This window comes from Scyliorhinus torazame, chromosome 2 (assembly GCF_047496885.1).
Source record: "Scyliorhinus torazame isolate Kashiwa2021f chromosome 2, sScyTor2.1, whole genome shotgun sequence".
NCBI lineage: Eukaryota > Metazoa > Chordata > Chondrichthyes > Carcharhiniformes > Scyliorhinidae > Scyliorhinus > Scyliorhinus torazame.
The window spans coordinates 186,968,436-186,988,058 of NC_092708.1; the positions used below are offsets into that span (position 1 = coordinate 186,968,436).

At 45.0% G+C, this 19,623-nt stretch overlaps 1 protein-coding gene across 2 annotated transcripts in view; it reads right to left on the reverse strand.

Annotated features, from left to right (window-relative positions):
* Positions 1-309: 309 nt before the first annotated feature.
* The window catches only part of LOC140394224 (eIF5-mimic protein 2), a 150,772-nt gene continuing 131,458 nt past the window's right edge, over positions 310-19,623 (reverse strand). For both annotated transcript variants that reach the window (XM_072481238.1, XM_072481245.1), the window contains exons 9-12: positions 16,336-16,482; positions 12,500-12,638; positions 9,277-9,399; positions 310-1,527 (exon numbers count right to left, since the gene is read on the reverse strand). In XM_072481238.1, coding sequence (XP_072337339.1) covers positions 1,499-1,527; positions 9,277-9,399; positions 12,500-12,638; positions 16,336-16,482 — 438 coding nt within the window. In that variant the 3' untranslated portion in view covers positions 310-1,498. The remainder of the gene's footprint in view (positions 1,528-9,276; positions 9,400-12,499; positions 12,639-16,335; positions 16,483-19,623) is intronic.

A 19,623-nucleotide genomic window follows, 5' to 3' on the forward strand; every position in this document is an offset into this window, starting at 1 on the left:
TTTTGCTTTTAATATGAGCTCATACCTCACGCTGCACTCAGCAGAAAATGTTTAATGGGAACAATTATGGAAACAACGCCATTTCAATAGGCACATGCAGCTTCAAATCTATTAATTTATATACAGAAGAGCATTTGGGTAAAACAGCCTAAAAATACATTTGCGACACTGCTTCACCGAGCAATAGGAAAAAACTGCTCAGTTAATGTCCATTATGAAGTTAAGGAGCCAAAGAACATGCCAGAAACTTTGTGTACCACATTTACAAACCGAAATGCACAACTGCAAAAAGCCAGTGTTCTAGGCAGATTGGTTGATAAAAAGTAGTTTAATTTTTGGTACATATATAACCAAAGTTAACAATTCTTTTACTGCAATGGGAAGGATTCCCCATCATTTAACACTTATATTAACAGTGTGGAAGGGTTTTCCAACCATGATTTGAGAAAACATCTTGTATCCCCTCCTACTGGCTTCATTTAATTTGTACGTAATGACCACCAAAAGAAATGCACTTAAGGTGGCTTCTGTGCATTACAAAAATGGGTTAAAAACTAAGTTTATTCACATGAGTATCTCATGAAAGCAAAAGATTCAAAACCATTTATCTAATAACCTGTAGTCATTGCGCACATTTGTAGACTGACGGACTGTGCTTGGGTTAACAGATTTGTCAAGAGTACACTGAACAACAAAGGAACCAACTTGATTTAAAATCACTCTGTATACTGGCAAAGGGATTGTATGACTACACAAAATAAGATGCACTTGAAATTCTCCATTCACAATGCAATAAACTATTAAGTCACAACACTACTGCTTTAGTTGGGACTGAACAAGCACTCAATTTCAATTTGGACAGAATACAACTGTGTAGTCAAAAAAAGGGAGATTGTAATAAAATGGTCTTATTTTCTGGACTTCATCCTCCTGTAAATTCTTGGTAACTTTAAAACAGACTGAACAAGTTGTACTTCATGTATTGAATAACCTAGTGGCATAACACATCCTTAATTTAAATCTCTCAACTCCCACAGGCCTACAAGATGCTGCCACTTGGTTCTACAGTGCTGAGTTCAAGGCTTAACTGAAGATTAGAGTACAACTTGTGCGCTCTAATACAACCAAATCTGATCAAGAAAGCATTGATTCACCATTAAATCTGAAAATGAGAACTTCCCCAGAAAAATATAAAGCTTCTTCATCAATATGAACAGCAAAAAAAAAACAACCGTTCAAAAGTAACCGCAACTGACTTTTATAGCCGATAATTTGAAGTCAGAAGACGTCTGCAATAACTTTATTATATAGAAAACTGAATTAAAACAAACCAGTGCGATCACTGTAAAGCCCTTAATTTACATCTAGATATTACAGTAGAAAATACAGGAGGTAGAATGCCAAATCAAGACAATTTCTGAACTCTGAAATTCAATTCTACAACCCCTGTGGTTTATTAAAAATACAGAACATGATTTCAATTGACATTCTTCCAATTTCAGTCCTCTTCACTTTCAGACTCCGATTCTGTGGAGAGAAGAAGTTATCAAGTTGGGTAGCCGTTTTATTTTGAGGAAAGCATTGCAGCATTTAAAAGTAAAATGTATTTTTGTAAATCAATGTTTTTATTCTTGGAAGATAAACAAGAGATTTGAGCACCAGTTTAGACAAAGTACTGAGCAATGAGGTTGCGTTTAAGCTCCATTTCAGAATTTGATGCTCGAGTGGAGCGCTGATTTGTTGGTGGTATGTTTCAGATGAGATGCTAAATTTGTAGGCCCAATCTGACTGTTGAGTGGGTGCATTGGAATCATTCTGTGGCACCATTATAAGAGGGAAAAACAGGAAATTGACCTGGGTCAATTGATCTTCAACCAACACAGCCAAAGCTGATTAATCAATCACTGGTGCCTCAGCAGGCAACTTAATTAAAGAAGCCAAAACCTGCATCCTCTCATCTGGTAAAACCTTTACAATGTCAGCGTGTAGGTCTGAGGTCCAGGTACCAAATGACCATCTCAATTACTTCCCATTTCAACTGCAGAGTACTCAGTGATATGGAAATCTCCACAGCCAAATGCACTATAACCCCATCTCTTACAGCGGAGCATTCAACTGCTTTAAAATCTCCCATTTCCAAACTATACCTCTGATGACCAAGCAGGTTATCGGTTATCTATCCTATATTCATCACCATGGTCGTACTAGACATATTTGAAGTTCCTTCCAAAATATTCCACCCCCTCTTATTTGCATAAGTTGACAATCTCTATAACAAGATCTTGCATTAACATTCTAGTTACTCTGTACTTGCTATGATGCAGAAAACCAATCTGATTGATGCAGCATAATGTCATGTTCTGCAGAACAGCCGATAGGAATGATGCACTACAGAACATCTAGTTTAAATAATTTATTACCAAACAACTGTGTGGGGCAGCATGTGGCGCAGTGGTTAGCACTGGGACTGTGATGCTGAGGACCAGGGTACGAATTCTGGCCCTGGGTCACTGCCCGCATGGAGTTTGCACATTCTCCCCATGTCTGCGTGGGTTTCACCTCCACAACCGAAAGATGTGCAGGTTAGATGGATTGGCCTCGCTAAATTGTCCCTTAATTGGAGAAAAAAATAATTGGGTACTCTAAATTTAAAAAAAACAATGAAACAACTGCGTGGTAAAGACAACTGAATAAATATATGACAAACTACAAACACCAACTAACTATTCTAGAGCTACTGCAAAACACGTCCATCCACCAACAAGACTTACTCCCAACTGCCTCGAGACAGCTGCATGGTAGATTTACACTGCCACCTGCTTGTCGGAGGTCGTGTAGAATATTATAGAATTGCTTTATGCATATCATCACACAACACCGTAGCATAGCCTCAAAACATGCATACTTATATTCCAGCTATAAAGCTGGTTTGCTGCATATATTGATTGTGACAAGTAGTTTCTTTTCAACTCTTCTTGTGTTAATTCGGTTGAATCCACTGCCTAGATAGGTTCCTATTAAAAAATAGTGCGATACCTGGATTGGTCAGTGTGAAATTTGTTAATCCTTTGAACGCAGTCTACTGACATCTTAAATTTGACAAGCTCACAAATTATTTTGAACTGTTTTCCAAAAATGAAGTAGTCAGGTGGACAGAGCAATTATTCTTTAAATGATGATGATTGCTTTGCAGTCATTCTGCATCAGCAATATATCAAGAAAAGTGATTGATTAATGAGCTTTGGTTGAAGGTTAATTGACCAGGTCAATTTCCTGTTCCTCCTTCTTATAATGGTGTCACAGGGTCCAGTGCACCCATTCAACAGGCAGGTTAGGCCTTAAAAATTAGCATCTCATCTGAAACACAACACCTCCGATCAGCACTCCAGTCATGTAGTGGAGCTTAAACACAACTTCATTGCTCAACGGTGTCGCAACTGAGCAAGTATAAAACAAGAAATCTTACTAGAGGGTAAGAGGTCACTCCCTCTTAAGACATTTACTCTTTTTAAAAATCCTAAAATAATCAACCCTCCCATCAGTATTGGTTACAATCTTGCAAGTACATGGCCTAAAGTAATGAGCACCATTTACAGTATATATTAACTTACACAGACGATTCATCCCCTCGAACTTGTTCTGACATTGAATTAGACAATAGCTGACAGTCAGGCAAGTCTGTGCTGGGTCGCATAAAACACCACTGTAGATCATCTTTGTAGCCAAGCAATATTCTTGTATCATAATATTATGCAAAGGATGCTATACAAAGTATACTATACTAAGATTCGGGGAGACTTCCGGTGGCAACATGTAGATTGAAGTCGCATGTTAGGTGGTTCCTGCTCGAGTCTTTGTTTTTTGAGTCTTTATGCCTGGTCTCAGGGGTATTTTTGGAATGAGCGGGGTGGGAAGGCCTAAGGAGTCGGTAGAATGTCGAAGTTCCAGAAGGTCAGGGACAGAAGGGGACAAGCAAACGTCCCCCAGCGAGTATTGCTGTGAATTCAACAGGAAGAAAGATGACGAGGGCTGGTTCATCAAGTGGGACTGCTCCCATCACGGTTGAGACTCTGGTGGCATCGGGGGAGTTTGAAAGGTTGTTTGCCAAACATTTAGAGGTGCTACAGAGGCTTCGCTTAAAGAGTGGGTGGAGGAAGTGCTTGCCCCGATAAAGGTTGCATTAACAAAGACGTCGGTCGAGGTGTGGGAGCAAGGAGAGGTGAAGCAAGTGGAGGAGGCATTGTCGCAACATAGCGACGAGTTCACCTCGATGGGTAAGGAGCTTCGGAGGGTGGCTGAGGTCAATAAAGGACCAAGAGCCAAGATGGAGGACCTGGCGAATAGGTCGAGACGACAAAATTTGAGAATTGTGGGTCTGCCCGAGGGGATGGAGGGCCTGAAGCTGAACAGGTTTTTTCAAACACGTTTGCCAAGTTGATGGTGGAAAAGGGAAGAGCCCTCCCTCTGAGCTGAACAAGGCACATTTGTTCTAGACTTGGCCAGATTGACCAATGAGCCACCAAGGGTGGTCATGGTCTGCCACGGCAGCTACCACGTGAAGGAGATTTTGAGCTGGGCAAAGTAGAAGCAGGAGGTGAAGTGGGAAGGCATTGGTACACATGTATACCAAGATCTTACGGCGGAGTTGGCGAGAAAGCGGGCAGCCTTCAGACGGGTGAAAGTGGTATTGTACAGCAGCAGGGTGAGGTTTGGAGTGGTCTACCCTGAGAAGTGGAGTGTGATTCACAATAAGAATTTATTTTGAGGTGGCAGACTCGTTTGTAGGATTGGGATGAGAGTTGGGATCTGGACTTTTGGGATCTGGACTTTGATGGTGCGGACTGGGAATATTTTTCTTAGAGCTTTTTACCTGGATCTTTTTCAATGTTTTTATTTAAAACTGTGCTCTTGTTTCTTAGCGATTTGTTTTTTGTTTTGTTTTGAGGATATGGTCTCTCCACTTTGGTGTTATGGCTAGCGTGGGAGGGGGGAGTGGAGTTGGCTTTTGGTGAGAATGTGGGGTGAGGGTTTGGAAGATTTCTGGGCCCCGAGGCCGGCTTACGGAGGGTTTGGGGGGGGGGGGGGGGGGGGGGGGGGGGGGGGGGAGGGTCTGGCAGGGGTCGCTGCGCTGGCAAATAAAGATTGGCTGGTGAACGGGCGTATGGTGGGGGAGGGGCCTCAGTCATTGGGAGTCTGGTCGAGCAGGTTTCGATGGACCTGGGAGGTGTGAATGGTGGGGGAGGGGATCGACACTGGGTGAGGTATTTGTAAGAGGAAGTGGACGAGAGGTATATTCTTGGAAGCGGACGTGGGGGTCAATGATGATAAAAGGATGGGGATGGGGTCTGGTCAGATGGACATGCCCGGGGTAATAGTGATGACGGATATTGTGTTTGGGGGGGGGGGGGGGGGGGGGGGGGGGCGGTGGCGGCAAGAGGAGAGACAGCCCCCAAGTCAGAATGGTGACGTGGTGCATGAGGGGGTTTGGAGGACCAGTGAAGAGAGCCGAGAGGATTTGCGCAATGAAGAGTTTAAAAGCCGATGTGGTGATGTTGCAACAGATGAGGCTTAGGAAGGGTTGGGTGAGCCAGGTGGTTCATTTGGGGTTTGATAGTAGGGCTTGGGAATTGGGGGGAGGGCTATTTGGCAGGCAAGCAGGTGAGGTTCCACATAGAGACGGTGGTGGCAGATCAGGAGGGCAAGTTTGTGATCGGAACGGGTGTGCTTGAGGAGACGTTGGTGGCGTTGGTAAGCGTACATGCCCCAATTTGGATGATGCGGGCATCGTGAAGAAAACATTATTCTTAGGTGCTCTCAAGGATTGACTTTTTTGTGGTGGGGAAGGCACTCTTGGCTGGATTGAAGAGGCAGAGCAATCGGTAATTGTGATCTCAGATCACTCTCTGCACTGGATGAATGTGGCACTGGAGAAGGGGATGACCCAGAAGCCGGGGTGGAGGATAGATGTGGGGCTGACTGAGTTTCTGTGATGATAGGAGTATGTGGGGTACAAATGTATGGGGGAAGTCATGCCGTCAGTGGTTTGGGAGGCCCTAAAGGCAGGTGATCTTGTTTAAGGCTAAGGTGGACAGGAAGGACATGGAGGAACAGCAACGGTGTTAGAAGACGGCGTTTGTCAGCTTTGACAAAGGGTCACCTGGACTCGAAATGTTAGCTCTTTTCTCTCCCTACAGATGCTGCCAGACCTGCTGAGATTTTCCAGCATTTTCTCTTTGGTTTCAGATTCGAGCATCCGCAGTAATTTGCTTTTATCCGGTGTTAGAACAGATTTGGGAGGTGGATGCGAGGTTTGAAAAATGAAATGAAAATCGCTCGTCACATGTAGGCTTCAAATGAAGTTACTGTGAAACGCCCCAAGTCGCCACATTCCAGCGCCTGTTTGGGAAGGCTGGTACGGGAATTGAACCATGCTGCTGGCCTGCCTTGGTTGGTTTTAAAAGCCAGCTATTTTAGCCCTCTGCTAAACCAGCCCCAACTATTTTAGCCCTGTGCTAAATCAGTCCTAAAGATAAGCGGGGGACTCGGATTCAGGAATCCTGGCAAAGAGGAAGGGTTGCAGGCGGGGTTTGACCGGTTGCCAATGGGGAAAGCTGTGCGTCAGCTGAGGAGGGCTGTCTGAGTACGGGGAGAAGGCGGGTCTTATGTTGGCAGATCAGCTTCGTACACTGGCCACGGGGAGGGAGATAGTTCGGGTTAGGATGGGGGGAGTTGGTGGTGGCTCTGGAACAGATTAACAAGGTGTTTGAGGAGCTCTATAGGGATTTGTACAAGGTGTAGCCACCGGAGGATGAGCGGGAGATGAGGGAGTTTTTGTGAGGGGTTAGAGTGCCCGAGGTTGGTTGAAGTGGAGAAGGCGGGGCTGGAGGAGCCACTGGGAGTAGAGGAGGTGAAGGCGGCAATCGGGAAGATGCAGGTGGGGAAGGCGGTGGGGCCCAATGGATTCCCGGTTGAATTTTACAAGAAATTTAAGGACAAACTGATGCCTTGCTGGTGGAAATGTCGAGTGTATGCAAGGTCAGGGGGATCTTGCCAAAAACGATGGGACAGACCCATATCTTGTTGCTGCACAAGGAGTCGATGGAGTGTGGGTCGCAAAGGCCCATATCTCTGCTGAATGTGGACACCAAGATATAGGCAACCGTGTTGGCATGAAGGTTGGAGGTGTGGCTTCCAAGAGTAACTGGGGAGGATCAGACAGGGGTTTGTTAAGGGCAGACAGTTGTCATCGAATGTGGGGCAGCTGCTGAATGTGGTGATTTTTCCGGCAGAGCAAAGGGAGTTGGAGATAAAATGAAAATCATGAGATTATCATGAGATGCATCATGAGATGGCATTAGATGCAGAGGAGGCATTTGATCGGGTGGAGTGGAGTTATCGGATTGCGACATGGGGGAAATATGGGATCGGGCCGAAGTTTGTGGCATGGGTGCAGGTGCTATACAAGAAGGCTATGGTGAGCGTGTGCAGAAATCATATTAATTCAGGTCATTTTTCATTGCACTGGGGAACGAGGCAGTGGTGTCCCATAACCCCCTTTCGTTTGCGTTGGCGATAGAGCCCCTGGGCCATTGTGCTGAGGAACTCGGAGTTGTGGAAGTGGATAGTGAGGGAGGTGTGGAACATAGGGTGTCATTGTACGCAGATGATGGGGGACATAATGGGTTTGTTTCAAGGATTTGGGAGGTTCGGACGGTATAAATTGAATTTGGGGCAAAGTGACTATTTTGTGGTTCCCTCTCCGGGGCGCGTATGCGGCAGCGTCTCACTAGGTATCTGGATCTGGAGATGACCCGGGATTGGGTAGGTCATTGGAAGTTGGATTTTTCTAGCCTGCTGGAGAGGGCGAAGGCTGATTTGTCGAAGTGGGGTAAGTATTCAGTGAGTCTGGTGGTGGTGGCCACACTGAAGATTTGGAGGCAGTTTCGGCAGCATTTTAGATTGGGAGGAGGGTCGGGCGGGAAGAGCAGAGAAGATGCCGATCAGGGGAAGACACAGATTTGAGCCGGGGAAGATGGATGCGAGGAGAGGGGGGAGTCAGTGAGATGAAGGATTAGTTTCTGGGAGGATGGTTTGGAGATGAGCGAGAAGTTTGGTTTGGCAGGGGGAGGAAGAGTTTCCAGTACATGCAGGTGCGGGACGTTGCGAGGAAGGTCTTCCCAACCTTCCGGATAGCACCCGCCTCTTCATTGTTGGAGGGGGCACTGTCAGCGGGGTGGTTGGAGAGGAGTTGGGGCAGCATTGGAGGAGGGATTGTGGTGTGAGGTGCTGCAACAGGTGAATGCCTCTACTTCGTGTGCAAAGCTGGGGCTGATAAAACTGAAGGTGGTGTACAGAGCGCACCTGACAAAGTCAAGGATGAGCCGGCTGTTTGAGGGGGTGGAGGATGTCTGGGCGCGGAAGTGGGAAGGGTCCTACCAATCACAAGCATATTTTCTGGTCCTGCCCAAAGCTGGAAAGGTTTCAGAAGGTGATTTCATGCACCATTTCAAGGGGTTTGCATGCAGACATGGAGCCCGGTCCCCTGGAAGCCACATTTGGGGTGCCTGACTGGATGGAGTTACAGACATCTTAGCCTTCGCCTCGCTGATTGCTCGCAGGCAGGAGTTGTTGGCGTGGAGGTCAGCTTCTCCACCCTGTGCCTCTACATGGTGGGGGGATCTGGAAAAGGTGAAATTTGTTTTTTTGGGGGATGGGGGGGATTTTGTATAACAGTTGACTGCTGAGGGAGGCTTAGTGTACTGGGTGGGTTTGCTATTGTTCTAAAATTAAAAAAGTTGAAAATTTGGAAGACAAAATCTAAGATTGGGGGGCCAGTTTAGCTCACTTGGCTGGACAGCTGGTTTGTGATGCAGCGCAAGGCCAGCAGCACAGGTTCAATTCCCGTACCGGCTGAGGTTATTCATGGTGGCCCCGCCTTCTTAACCTTGCCCCTCGCCTGGAGGTGTGGTGATCCCCAGTTAAATCACCCCGAGTCAGCTCTCCCCTTCAAAGGGGAAAGGAGCATATGGTCATCTGGGACTATGGCGACTTTACCTTACCTTATACGGAGCTTGCAATTAGGTGAGATTAAGTTTACAGATCGGCTTTCAATGTCAACATAACGCTGCATTATTTACATCAACGCAGGCAATTAAGTTGTAGGGGGCCAGAATGGTTGAATTCTACACTATGCCAGAAGGCTAGTTTAAATGATGGCTTAATAAATTCAACACTATGCGTTCCTGCACCCTAAAGTTTTTATCCATTAGATTCTACCTTCTTCAGCATTCTTGAGCCACTCGACAAATTTCTTCATCTGGTCCAGGAAAATGCTCCTCCCTTTTGCCATATTCGGCTCTCTGTACCATTTCAAGATGGCTTCTTCACTCAGAACATCAGCTGTAATGTGGATGAAGGAAAAAACAAAAAATAAATAAAGATTGCGTTAGCAATGCTAATCTCAAGACATAGAATGCAATCTTCTCCAATTCCAAAGTAGAAAGAGAATATCCAAATTCTTTGACTTATATTTGTCAGCGGGATCATTATCGGAGCTGCATTCCAGTAATTGTGTTTCTTTGAGATTTAAAATAGAAACATTAATAAACTGAGGGCAGCTAGTTGGAAAAATGGGTGAAATACTATGTTAAAGCATAGACGGGCATTTGGCCTAAATAGCCTATGCTGATCTCCCAAAAGCGGGGAGAACAGAAATGAAATGGCAACTGACAGATCAGGAATTAGAAACAGTGTACGAGCCTCCTCATCGAATAATATGCAATTACACTGCTGCAGCTGTAATTGTATTATTCTTGCGATTTAATTAGATTGTTTAATACCCAGCATTTGTATGACAGTTATTGACTCTGGTCCCAGAACCAGGATTCATTTGGTGCTGGACTGAAACTCTTGCTTGAAATCATTGTGTTTCATGAAAGCTGGTTGTCTGGTAACCAAATATCCTGCTGTCCTAATCTTTGCTTAACAAAGATTCATTAGAAATAGAAATTAGAAACAGTTGTCTACAATGTGTGAAATAATTTGTGCATTCATACTGGTAATTACACCATAACCAAAAAGATCTCACTGCAGGCCACTATAAAAAGGTCCAACTTAATTCCCAGTTTACAAGTTTACTTTTTCTTAGCTTTCTCAAGGCCTCGAACATCATCTGTCTCAAAATCACACCCACCATAAAGGGCAAAAATCTCATTTGAGATGGGCTCACTGCCAACAATTTCTTGGAATGCAAGAAATTTGCAATAATTTCCTCTTGTATTAAAAAAGACTTACTGTTAGAAATCTCAGTTCCCAATATGAATGCTTGAAAGAAAAAACTCAGCCATTCTCCTGTAGACCAATTTCTGAACAGTCTTCTTCACCGACCTATGAGAAGTCCCAATTGAGAAACCAAAGCGAGACCTTAACTTTGACGACTTCCTTCAATGAAACTTTAAATCCAAATGGCAAAGCTCCATCAGGGACAGGAACAGCTTCACCTCAATTGCAGTAAAGCATCCAAGCACATGCTGACTGGATAGGGAGGGTTCAGAGGCCAATTCCTTTAAAGACACGTGTAATTTATTTGTTTATTAAATAAAAGCTTTCGGTGTTCGTTGTCGAGCAAGGAATCTACAAAACTGCTGGTGACTTGTCCAATCCAGGATTTTTATTAATGCACATGTGGTAATGATCTGCTACAGAGCAAGTTATCATGAAGTTTCTTTCGAGTCCCTGGAAGTACACCTATGCACGACTGTCCTCATGTATGTCTTACAATCTTGAGGATCACCAGATCTGCCCTGGCTGTCCGTGTGGAGTTTGCACATTTTCCCCGTGTCTGCATGGGGTTCACCCCCACACCCAAAGATGTGCTGGTTAGGTGGATTGGCCGCACTAAATTGCCCCTTGGGGGAAAAAATAATAATGGGTACTCTAAATTTATAATAAAAAAATATCTGCCCTGGCTTATCTCAGTGCCTTGTCACATGACTACTGTTGAGACCACATGGTGAATCTGTACCGCCAGCTGCTGGTTGGAGGTCGCATCATCATTTACAGGCATACCACCACAATTTCTAGCATTCGATAATTACTTGATGAGTAAGTTTAGCCATGGTTAACATTTTAAAAACTTAATATTCAAGTTACGAGGAAGAATTATGGATAAAGGCATCACATCAAAATAATTTCCTTTGAACAGGATCTTGGACTGAGAAAGGGGCCGATTCTTCCAGTTTGGGATAGGCCATGGAAGAGTAAAAAAAAAAATCAAAATCTTAGTTTAGGAGTGATGTGGAGATGCCGGCGTTGGACTGAGGTGAGCACAGTAAGAAGTCTTACAACACCAGGTTAAAGTCCAACAGGTTTGTTTCAAATCACTAGCTTTTGGACCACTGCTCCTTCCCTCATCTGAGGAAGGAGCAGTGCTCCGAAAGCTAGTGATTTGAAACAAACCTGTTGGACTTTAACCTGGTGTTGGAAGACTTCTTAGTTAGTTTAGGAGGACATACCCAAGATGCAATCAGCATTCTTCAGTCTGTGAAATTACAGGAATTACTGCTTATGGTGAGAAAGAGAGACCAGGAACAGTAAGGTAGGAATTAGAGTTTCAACATCCTATTCCTGGAGGGAAAAGCTACATTGAAATGTGCTTTCTGGTCCCAAGACTCTTGCTAATTAACTCAATATCGACAGCCAATTAACAAGCCAACAATATCCAGTAGAACTGTATGTCAGCAACAGCATCTTATCAACCCAAATAAACCAAACCTCATACTAAGGAAATGATCCAAACAAAAACATCTTGTAGTAGGCAAATATTAAATTGGATCGACATATGGAGATCCTTTTCATAGGAAACAGAACTTTGTTTTCACTTCAAGTATCAAAATACCATTCTTGTCAGAACTGCATTCCAGGACAGTGAATGGACTGTTTCTGTTGCAAGGCATGAAGCATCTCACAAATCAATACAAACCAGTACAGTAGAACCAATAAATAATTCAAACATCCAACACGAGTCGCAAGTCAAATACAAACAGATCGAACAAGATGTAAAACTCTCGCTAGATGAACACGTGAACAATTGTGTTTAAGACAACACTCATTAAAAACTTGCTGGGCATAAACATGCAAAACACAAATACTTATGGTACTATTTAAGTTACCCCCACAAAATCAAAACCGCACAGATTAACCATGCAAACAAACAGAAAAAAGCTGACAAACAGATAAAAGCTACAAGTCAGGAACATCACGCAAATCCCATTACCAGGAACCGGATGGAAATTTTTTTTTGTTTTGCCATTTCCCCCCCCATCCCCAATCCTCTACAGCTCATATTCGGAGAACATTTTTTTTGCATATGGAACATTATCCATGATCAATTTTGTACACCTTTAAAAATAGTTAATCAACTTTCAACAGTTTTATTCCCAAAATACATCCAAATATTTCCCAATGTCCTCAATATTGATTATCCATTGCACATATTTACCTTTGTAGAAAAGCACCACAATTTTCTGAAAGGCCTTCATGAACTGAATATTGTCATAACAGTATTCCTGAATCTTCAGCAGCAAAGTCAGCTCAGACTGACCTTGGGTGGTGAAGGCAGCAAGGAGAGGGCTGTATAGCTGAAAAGATAGAAGTGAAAGTTACCATTCCCAGGCCAGTCAGACCTCCGAGCTCCTGAATAAACACATTTCAGATATCCAACCTTCAAGGCAACTCCAAAAAAATTGAATAGATCAAGATTGCTCAGGCTCTACAAAGATAGATCTCGGCTTCCTTTTCGTGTGAATGATGGACTATTTCTTTCAAGATTAATTAGTAGAATGATATGGATAAAATGGGATCAAATGGACAATGGGCTCAAGGTTAGTGATTTGTGTCATCTTCTTTCCTCCCATCAACCTTTCCTAAACGGTAGCCCCAAATGTTTATAGGATTTATACTAAAGGAAACCTTAAATATTAGTTGCATACTGCAGAGCCACATAAAATTCTCAATAGCAGGGTTTTTAAAACGAAGTATATGAAAACTGGATACTCTACCCCATATGTAACAGCAGCAACTGCTCGTCAACATTTAAAAAAATTATCTAGGAAGGCCTCTAGCCACCACGCATTGCTGGTTCGACTATTGGAAAATGTTAATATAACGGTGTGGCAGGTGCTGAAGGCAGTGGTTAGGGGGGAGCTAATTTCAAAATGGGCTCATAGGGAGAAGGTAGAGATGGACAGGCTGGTTAGGGAGATACTCCAGGTGGACAGAAGGTATCGGAAGTCCCTGAGGCGTGGTTGTTCATGGAGCGGCATAAGCTGCAGATGGAGTTTGGTCTGATATCCACAGGGAAGGTGGTGGGGCAGTTGAGGAAGGTGAGAGGGGCGATACAAGAGTATGGCGAGAAGGCCAGTAGGATGCTAACACAGCAGCTTAGGAAAAGGGAGGCGGCCAAGGAGATAGGAAGAGTGAAGGACAGAGGGAAGAAACACGGTCTTGGACCCAGCAGGGGGAACGGGGTGTTCAAGGAGTTTTACAGTTGGCTGCGAGTCGAGAGCCCCCAGCTGGGGTGGAGGGGATGAGGCAGTTTTTGGAAGGGTTGAAGTTTCCGATGGTGGTGGAAAGGTTGGTGGAGGGGTTGGGAGCCCTGATCGGGATTGTAGAAGTGGTAGAGGGATTGGAGGCCATGCAGTAGAGTAAAGACCCGGGACTGGGCGACTACCCAGTGGAATTTTATAAGATGTTTTCTGGGAAGGTGGGCCTGCTGCTGGTGAGGGCATTCAATGAGGCAAGGGAGCAGGGTGTTCTTCCTCCAACAATGTCACAGGTTTCGATCGCAATGATCCTGAAGCAGGAGATGGACCCAGAGCAATGTGGGTCATACAGACCAATCTTCCTACTGAACATGGATGCCAAAATTCTGGCCTCGAGGATAGAGGATTGTGTTCTGGGGGCGATAGGGGAGGACCAGACTGGGTTAGTCAAAGGCCGGCAGCTAACGGCCAATGTTAGAAGGCTCCTGAATGTGATCATGATGCCCTCCGGGGGGGGGGGGGGGGGGAGGGAGAAGAGGCGGAGGTGGTGGTCGCTATGGACGCGGAGGAAGACGTTTGACCGGTTGGAGGCGAATTAGTTGTGCACGATTCTGGAACGGTTTAGGCAGGGTTTTATTAACTGGGTTCAGTTGCTGTACCAGTCACTGGTGGAGAGAGAGTGTGTGGATGAGCCGGGTGAGTTTGGACTACTTTAGACTGCACCGGGGGACAAGGTGGGAATGTCCCCTCTCCCCACTGTTGTTTGCCTTGGCTACAGAGCCATTGGTGATGGCGCTGAGAGCGTCAAAGGACTGGAAGGGGAGAGTAGGGGTAGAGGGGGGGGTGGAACACAGGGTCTCATGAAATGCCGACGACCTACTCCTACATATTTCTGACCCATTAGGGGTGATGGGGGAGATTATGCGGATCTTAGGGGAATTTGGCCGGTTCTAGGGGTACAAATTGAATATGGGTAAGAGCGAGGTTTTTGTGATCCAGGCGAGGGGGTAGGAGAGGAGACTGGGGGAGTTGCCGTAAGTGGTGGGAGTTTTCGCTACTTGGGTATTCGGGTGCACGGGGATGGGAGCAGTTACACAAGTTAAATTTGGCCTGGTTAGTTGATCAAATGAAGGAGGATTTTCGAAAGTGGGGCATGCTCCTGTTATCACTGGCGGGGAGGGTACAGACCGTAAAAATGACGGTTCTCCTGAGATTGTGTTTGTTTTACAGTGCCTCCATATTTTTTATACCAAAGGCCTTTTTTAAGCGGGTGCATATGGTGATCTCTGGGTTTATGTGGGCAGGTAAAACCCCGCGAGGAAAGAAAATGCTGTTGGAGCAGAGCCGGGGGGTCGCACTACCGAACTTTAAGAACTACTACTGGGCAGCAAATATCGCCATGATTAGGAAGTGGGGGAGAGGTCGGTGTGGGAGCGGGTGGCGGCGGCCTCATGTAAGAACACAAGTTTGGGGGCATTGGTAACTGCTCCTCTGCCGTTCTCACCGGCCCGGTACTCTACAAGCCCAGTGGTAGTGGCGGCCCTGAGAGTTTGGGGGCAGTGGCTGAAGCATATGGGAGTGGAGGGAGCATTGGTGTGGGCTCCAATTTGTGGTAATCACCGGTTTGTGCCGGGGAGAATGGATGGGGAGTTTCGGAGGCAACAGAGAGCAGGAATCGAGAGGCTGGGTGACCTGTTTAATGATGGCAGCTTTCCCTGTTTGGAGGATCTGAAAGTGGATTTTGAATTGCCAGGAGGGAATGGGTTTTGGTATCTGCAGGCAAGGGATTTTGTGCGAAGACAGATGATTTCGACCTCTCCACTTCTACTGCTGCAGGGGATACAGGACAAGGTAGTTTCCAGAACAGGGGTAGGGGAAGGGGAAGGTATCAGAAATCTATAAAGAACTTATGGAGTGGGACGAAACGCAGATAGGTGAGTAGGTGAGCTAAAGCGTAAATGGGAAGAGGAGTTGGCGAAAGGAGTTAGAGGCGGGTCTGTGGGAGGGTGCCCTGAGCAGAGTCAACGCGACCTTATCATGTGCCAAGCTCAGCCTGATACAATTCAAGGTGGTTCACCAGACACACATGACGGTGGCCTGGATGAGCAGGTTTTTTGGGGTGGAGGACAGGTGTGTGAGGTGTGCAGGTGGAGCCTCAAATCATGTCCACATATTTTGGGCATGTCCGAAACTCAGGGGATTCTGGCAGGGATTTGCGGATGTCATGTCCACGGTACTAAAAACGAGAGTGGCGCCGAGTCCAGAGGTGGCGATTTTTGGAGTGACGGAAGACCCGAGAGTCCAGGGGGAGAGAGTGGCTGACATTTTGGCCTTTGCCTCCTTGGCAGCCCGGAGACAAATCTTACTCGTGTTGAGGACTCGAAGCCTCCAAAATCAGGGCTACGGGTTAGCGATACGGCTGAGTTTCTCAGGCTTTAGAAAATTAAGTTCGCCCTGAGAGGATCAATGTTAGGGTTCGTTCGGAGGTGGCAGCCGTTTATCGACTTATTTGGGGAAAACTAAACGGTTAGCAGATTCAATAAGGGGGGGGCGGGGGGTAGGGGGAGTTAGGCTATTTTTGTCTAGCTTAGTGGGAGATGGAGAGGTGTGTTACGTACTGAATCCTATTTGTATTTGTATATTTTGTTGTTATAAAACCATAAATGCCTTAATAAAATGTTTGTTTAAAAAAAAAAGAAAAATGTATGAGGAAATCCCGTGAGAAGGCGTTTCCGAAGACACCATAAATCTTTAGGCAAGCACCATCTAAAATGCTAAAGAAACAGAAGCTTACCTTTAAGTGCTTAATGGCTTGTTCTGTTAGCAATTCCTCCTTCTTGTTCCATTCCACTGCACCCATTACACAGCTCCAGACAATGCTTATCATTGTCTGTTCAGAGATGCTGTTTTTCTTCATCTCTTCTTTGGCATATGTGATAATCTATCAAATAAAATTAGGGAATTAATTTTCTCATTTCACACTTCCCCCAAACACTGTTTAATTTTCATCCAAACTCATCCATCCAATCAGATTTTATCCAACTCTGCCATGGTCACTGCAGTATATTCTTCTGTTCCACCCTCAAGATGATATTTATTTAATCTTTGTGACTAAGAAATGTGCTATGTAACAGGGCAGCTGTTCAATGCTTTAAAAATTGACTCCTTTCAAATTATCGGCTCACAGCTTGCTATTTTTAAAAATGGCCCATAATATACAAATTTAAACTTTCTTGCAGATTTATGCATCAATGCCAATGTTCCCCCCAAGCTAAGCTCCTATGGCCAGTGATATAAAATGCATTGCAATAAATTTATACGTTGAATACAACTCCAGGGAGTTAGCTTTCGCATTTGTTACTGGCCAAGCCAACACAACTTAAAACACCACTGGACGTTTACGGAATTGCTATGATGAGAACTTTGAACAAACAGGGTGAAGCTGAAAGCAGAAAAGGAAGTCATCGAGGCAGTCAAGAAGTGGCTGAAAACGGTCTTCAACATTTAGAGTGGTTTTGAGACATGAGAAAACAGCTGAGGTCTCTGGTAGGGGCATTACAAAACTGGGAAACATTTATCAGTATTTACGAGTTGTGGGGGCTGTGTGTAAATTGTGTTCCGAAACCAACTTAAATAAAGAACTTGCTAATTATTTTAAAAATGGACTTATTTGCACTGAAAGGTCATTTAATTTAAAAAAAGCTAAAGCTGATGCAGCTAAAACCGAATGCAAACAGAAACATAGCATTGGAACTCTGGACTTTAATACTTATTTGCTGAGTCTACAGAAAATCAACAGATATATATTGCGAATTGGGCAAGACAAAAATCATTTTTACAATATACTTCCTGTACATCCATGTTGTAGGTGTAGTCAATTAACAGCCATGTAGCAAAATATGTTGGGAAAGAATGATAGCCTTTGAATTTGTGCACTCTATTAACATTGCAAACCTGAACAGCATATTGCAGCTGTACAATCTCCCACGTTCATACGCTGATAGTTGGCAGGAGCATTGACATAATTATGTACGGAGTTAACATTTTAGACACCTAGCATTGACAGCAGAACTATGTCAGCCACAAGGCCGTCTTTACTGACATTATCCAATCATCACCCACAAGTCTGGGCTTGCTGACATTACCCAGTCACTACCCACAAGGCCGTGTTTACTGACATCACCTAGTTAATTGCATGCAATTCTCAGGACATGAGATTTTAATCAAACAATTATCTCTTGATCTGATCAAGAAAATGAGGGTTTAGCTGCTCAGCTCATTAAGTGCAATATGCAGTTTTAAACACTGTTAACCATACAGAAGATCTGGAAATCGATAATATTTGAAACACTAGTACAAATTGCATTTGCGATATTTAGCAGGTCATCAGTTAAGAGTAAAAATGCTAAGAGCCAGCATTTCAGGAGTTGATGCACTGTTACTCGGGCATTTGAAGTGTTCTGTTTTCACAAATTTGCTGCTGCGAATGAGAAACATACTAGTAGACTACCTGCACAGTGGAAGCCAATGATTATACAGCATAGTAGTGTGTAAAGAAGCTGACCAATCAACATCATGGCACTCCGACTGTGCCAGATGTTATTTTGGGAATAAGTGTATGAACCATGCCACGTTTTCCAAATAAGTTGCTTGTTCTTGAAACCTACAGTATGCAAATGCCAAAAATTGAACAAATGGATCCCCGGAACCTCAAGAAAAAACTCACTGCAATAAGAAAGTGTAGCTAGGTCTTCCGGTGGCAATCATGGAGGCGTAGGTCGCACAAATTATAGCTCATGCCAGTGACGGACTTTGACCTTTTTCTCCCGTTTTCCCCCCAGATTTTAATAGATGAATCGGTGGCGTGAGAGTCGGTGAGAAGTCCCCTCCAGTGCATGGAGAATTGGACCAGAAGTGGCCGTGTGAGAAGACAAAGTTTTACAAGAACGATGCAAGCAGAGCCAGCAACGCGGAAGACATGGCGGAGAGGTAGGGCCGCAGGGAGGTGGCAAAGTGGTTGACGGAGCAGCTGGTGACGTTTTTTGAAGAATGCTTCGCCAAGCTTAAGGAGGACATGCTGGACCCAATCAAGGATTCGATTGATCAGGTGGTGCAGAATCAAGAAATCCACGGACGTGTGATCCAGGAGTTGAAGAAAAAGGTGTCCGAGCACAAGGAATATATAACCGGGTTGGAGACCGAGGTGGAGATGGTGAATGACCGCTAGAAAAAAATGCTGGAGAAGCTGGAGGACTTGGAGAACAGGTCCAGGAGGCGGAACCTGAGAATCGTCGGCCTCCCTGAGGGCAGTGAGGGATTGGGTGCGAGGACCTATGTGACAAACATATTGGAGAAAGTGATGGGGGCTGAGGCGGCCCCTGGAAGTGGATAGAGCGCACAGAGCCCTCGCGAAGAAATCCCAAGCAAACAAGCCGCCGAGGGCGATGGTGGTACATATGCACCGGTTCCTGGACACTGAACGCATTCTGCGGTGGGCCAAGAAATAGCGGAGCATCAGGTGGGAGAATGGTGTGCTGCGCATTTATCAAGACCTGGGCGCGGATTTGGCCAAGAGGCGAGCCTGGTTTAATCGGGCAAAATCGGCTCTCTTTAAGAAGGGGGTGAAGTTCGGGATGCTGTACCCAGTGCATCTGTGGATCACATATGAGGACCGGGTATTCTACTTTGAAACACCGGACAATGCATTAACTTTCATCAGGGAAAAAAGACTGGACGTGAACTATACACTGGAGCATTGGGGAGAGTATTGTAATGGTGATTTGCTGATAATCACTTTTGTGCTTGTTTGAATAAGTAGTGTAATGTGCAATATGGCACTGTTTTGAGGTCTAAAGTTAACTGTTTTACTGGGAGCTGGATGGAGATTGGGGGGGGGGGGGGGGGGGGGGTTTCTGTGGTTGTTTTTCCACTGTTTATTTCTACTGTTTGTTTACTGGGGAATGTGATGCTTTGAATATGTATGTCCAAGTGGGAGGGTGAGAACAATGGGAAGGCAGTCAGTTTGGTGCCATGGGCAGGAGCTATCAGGTCAGCTGGCTCATGGAATTACAGTGGGGGGCGA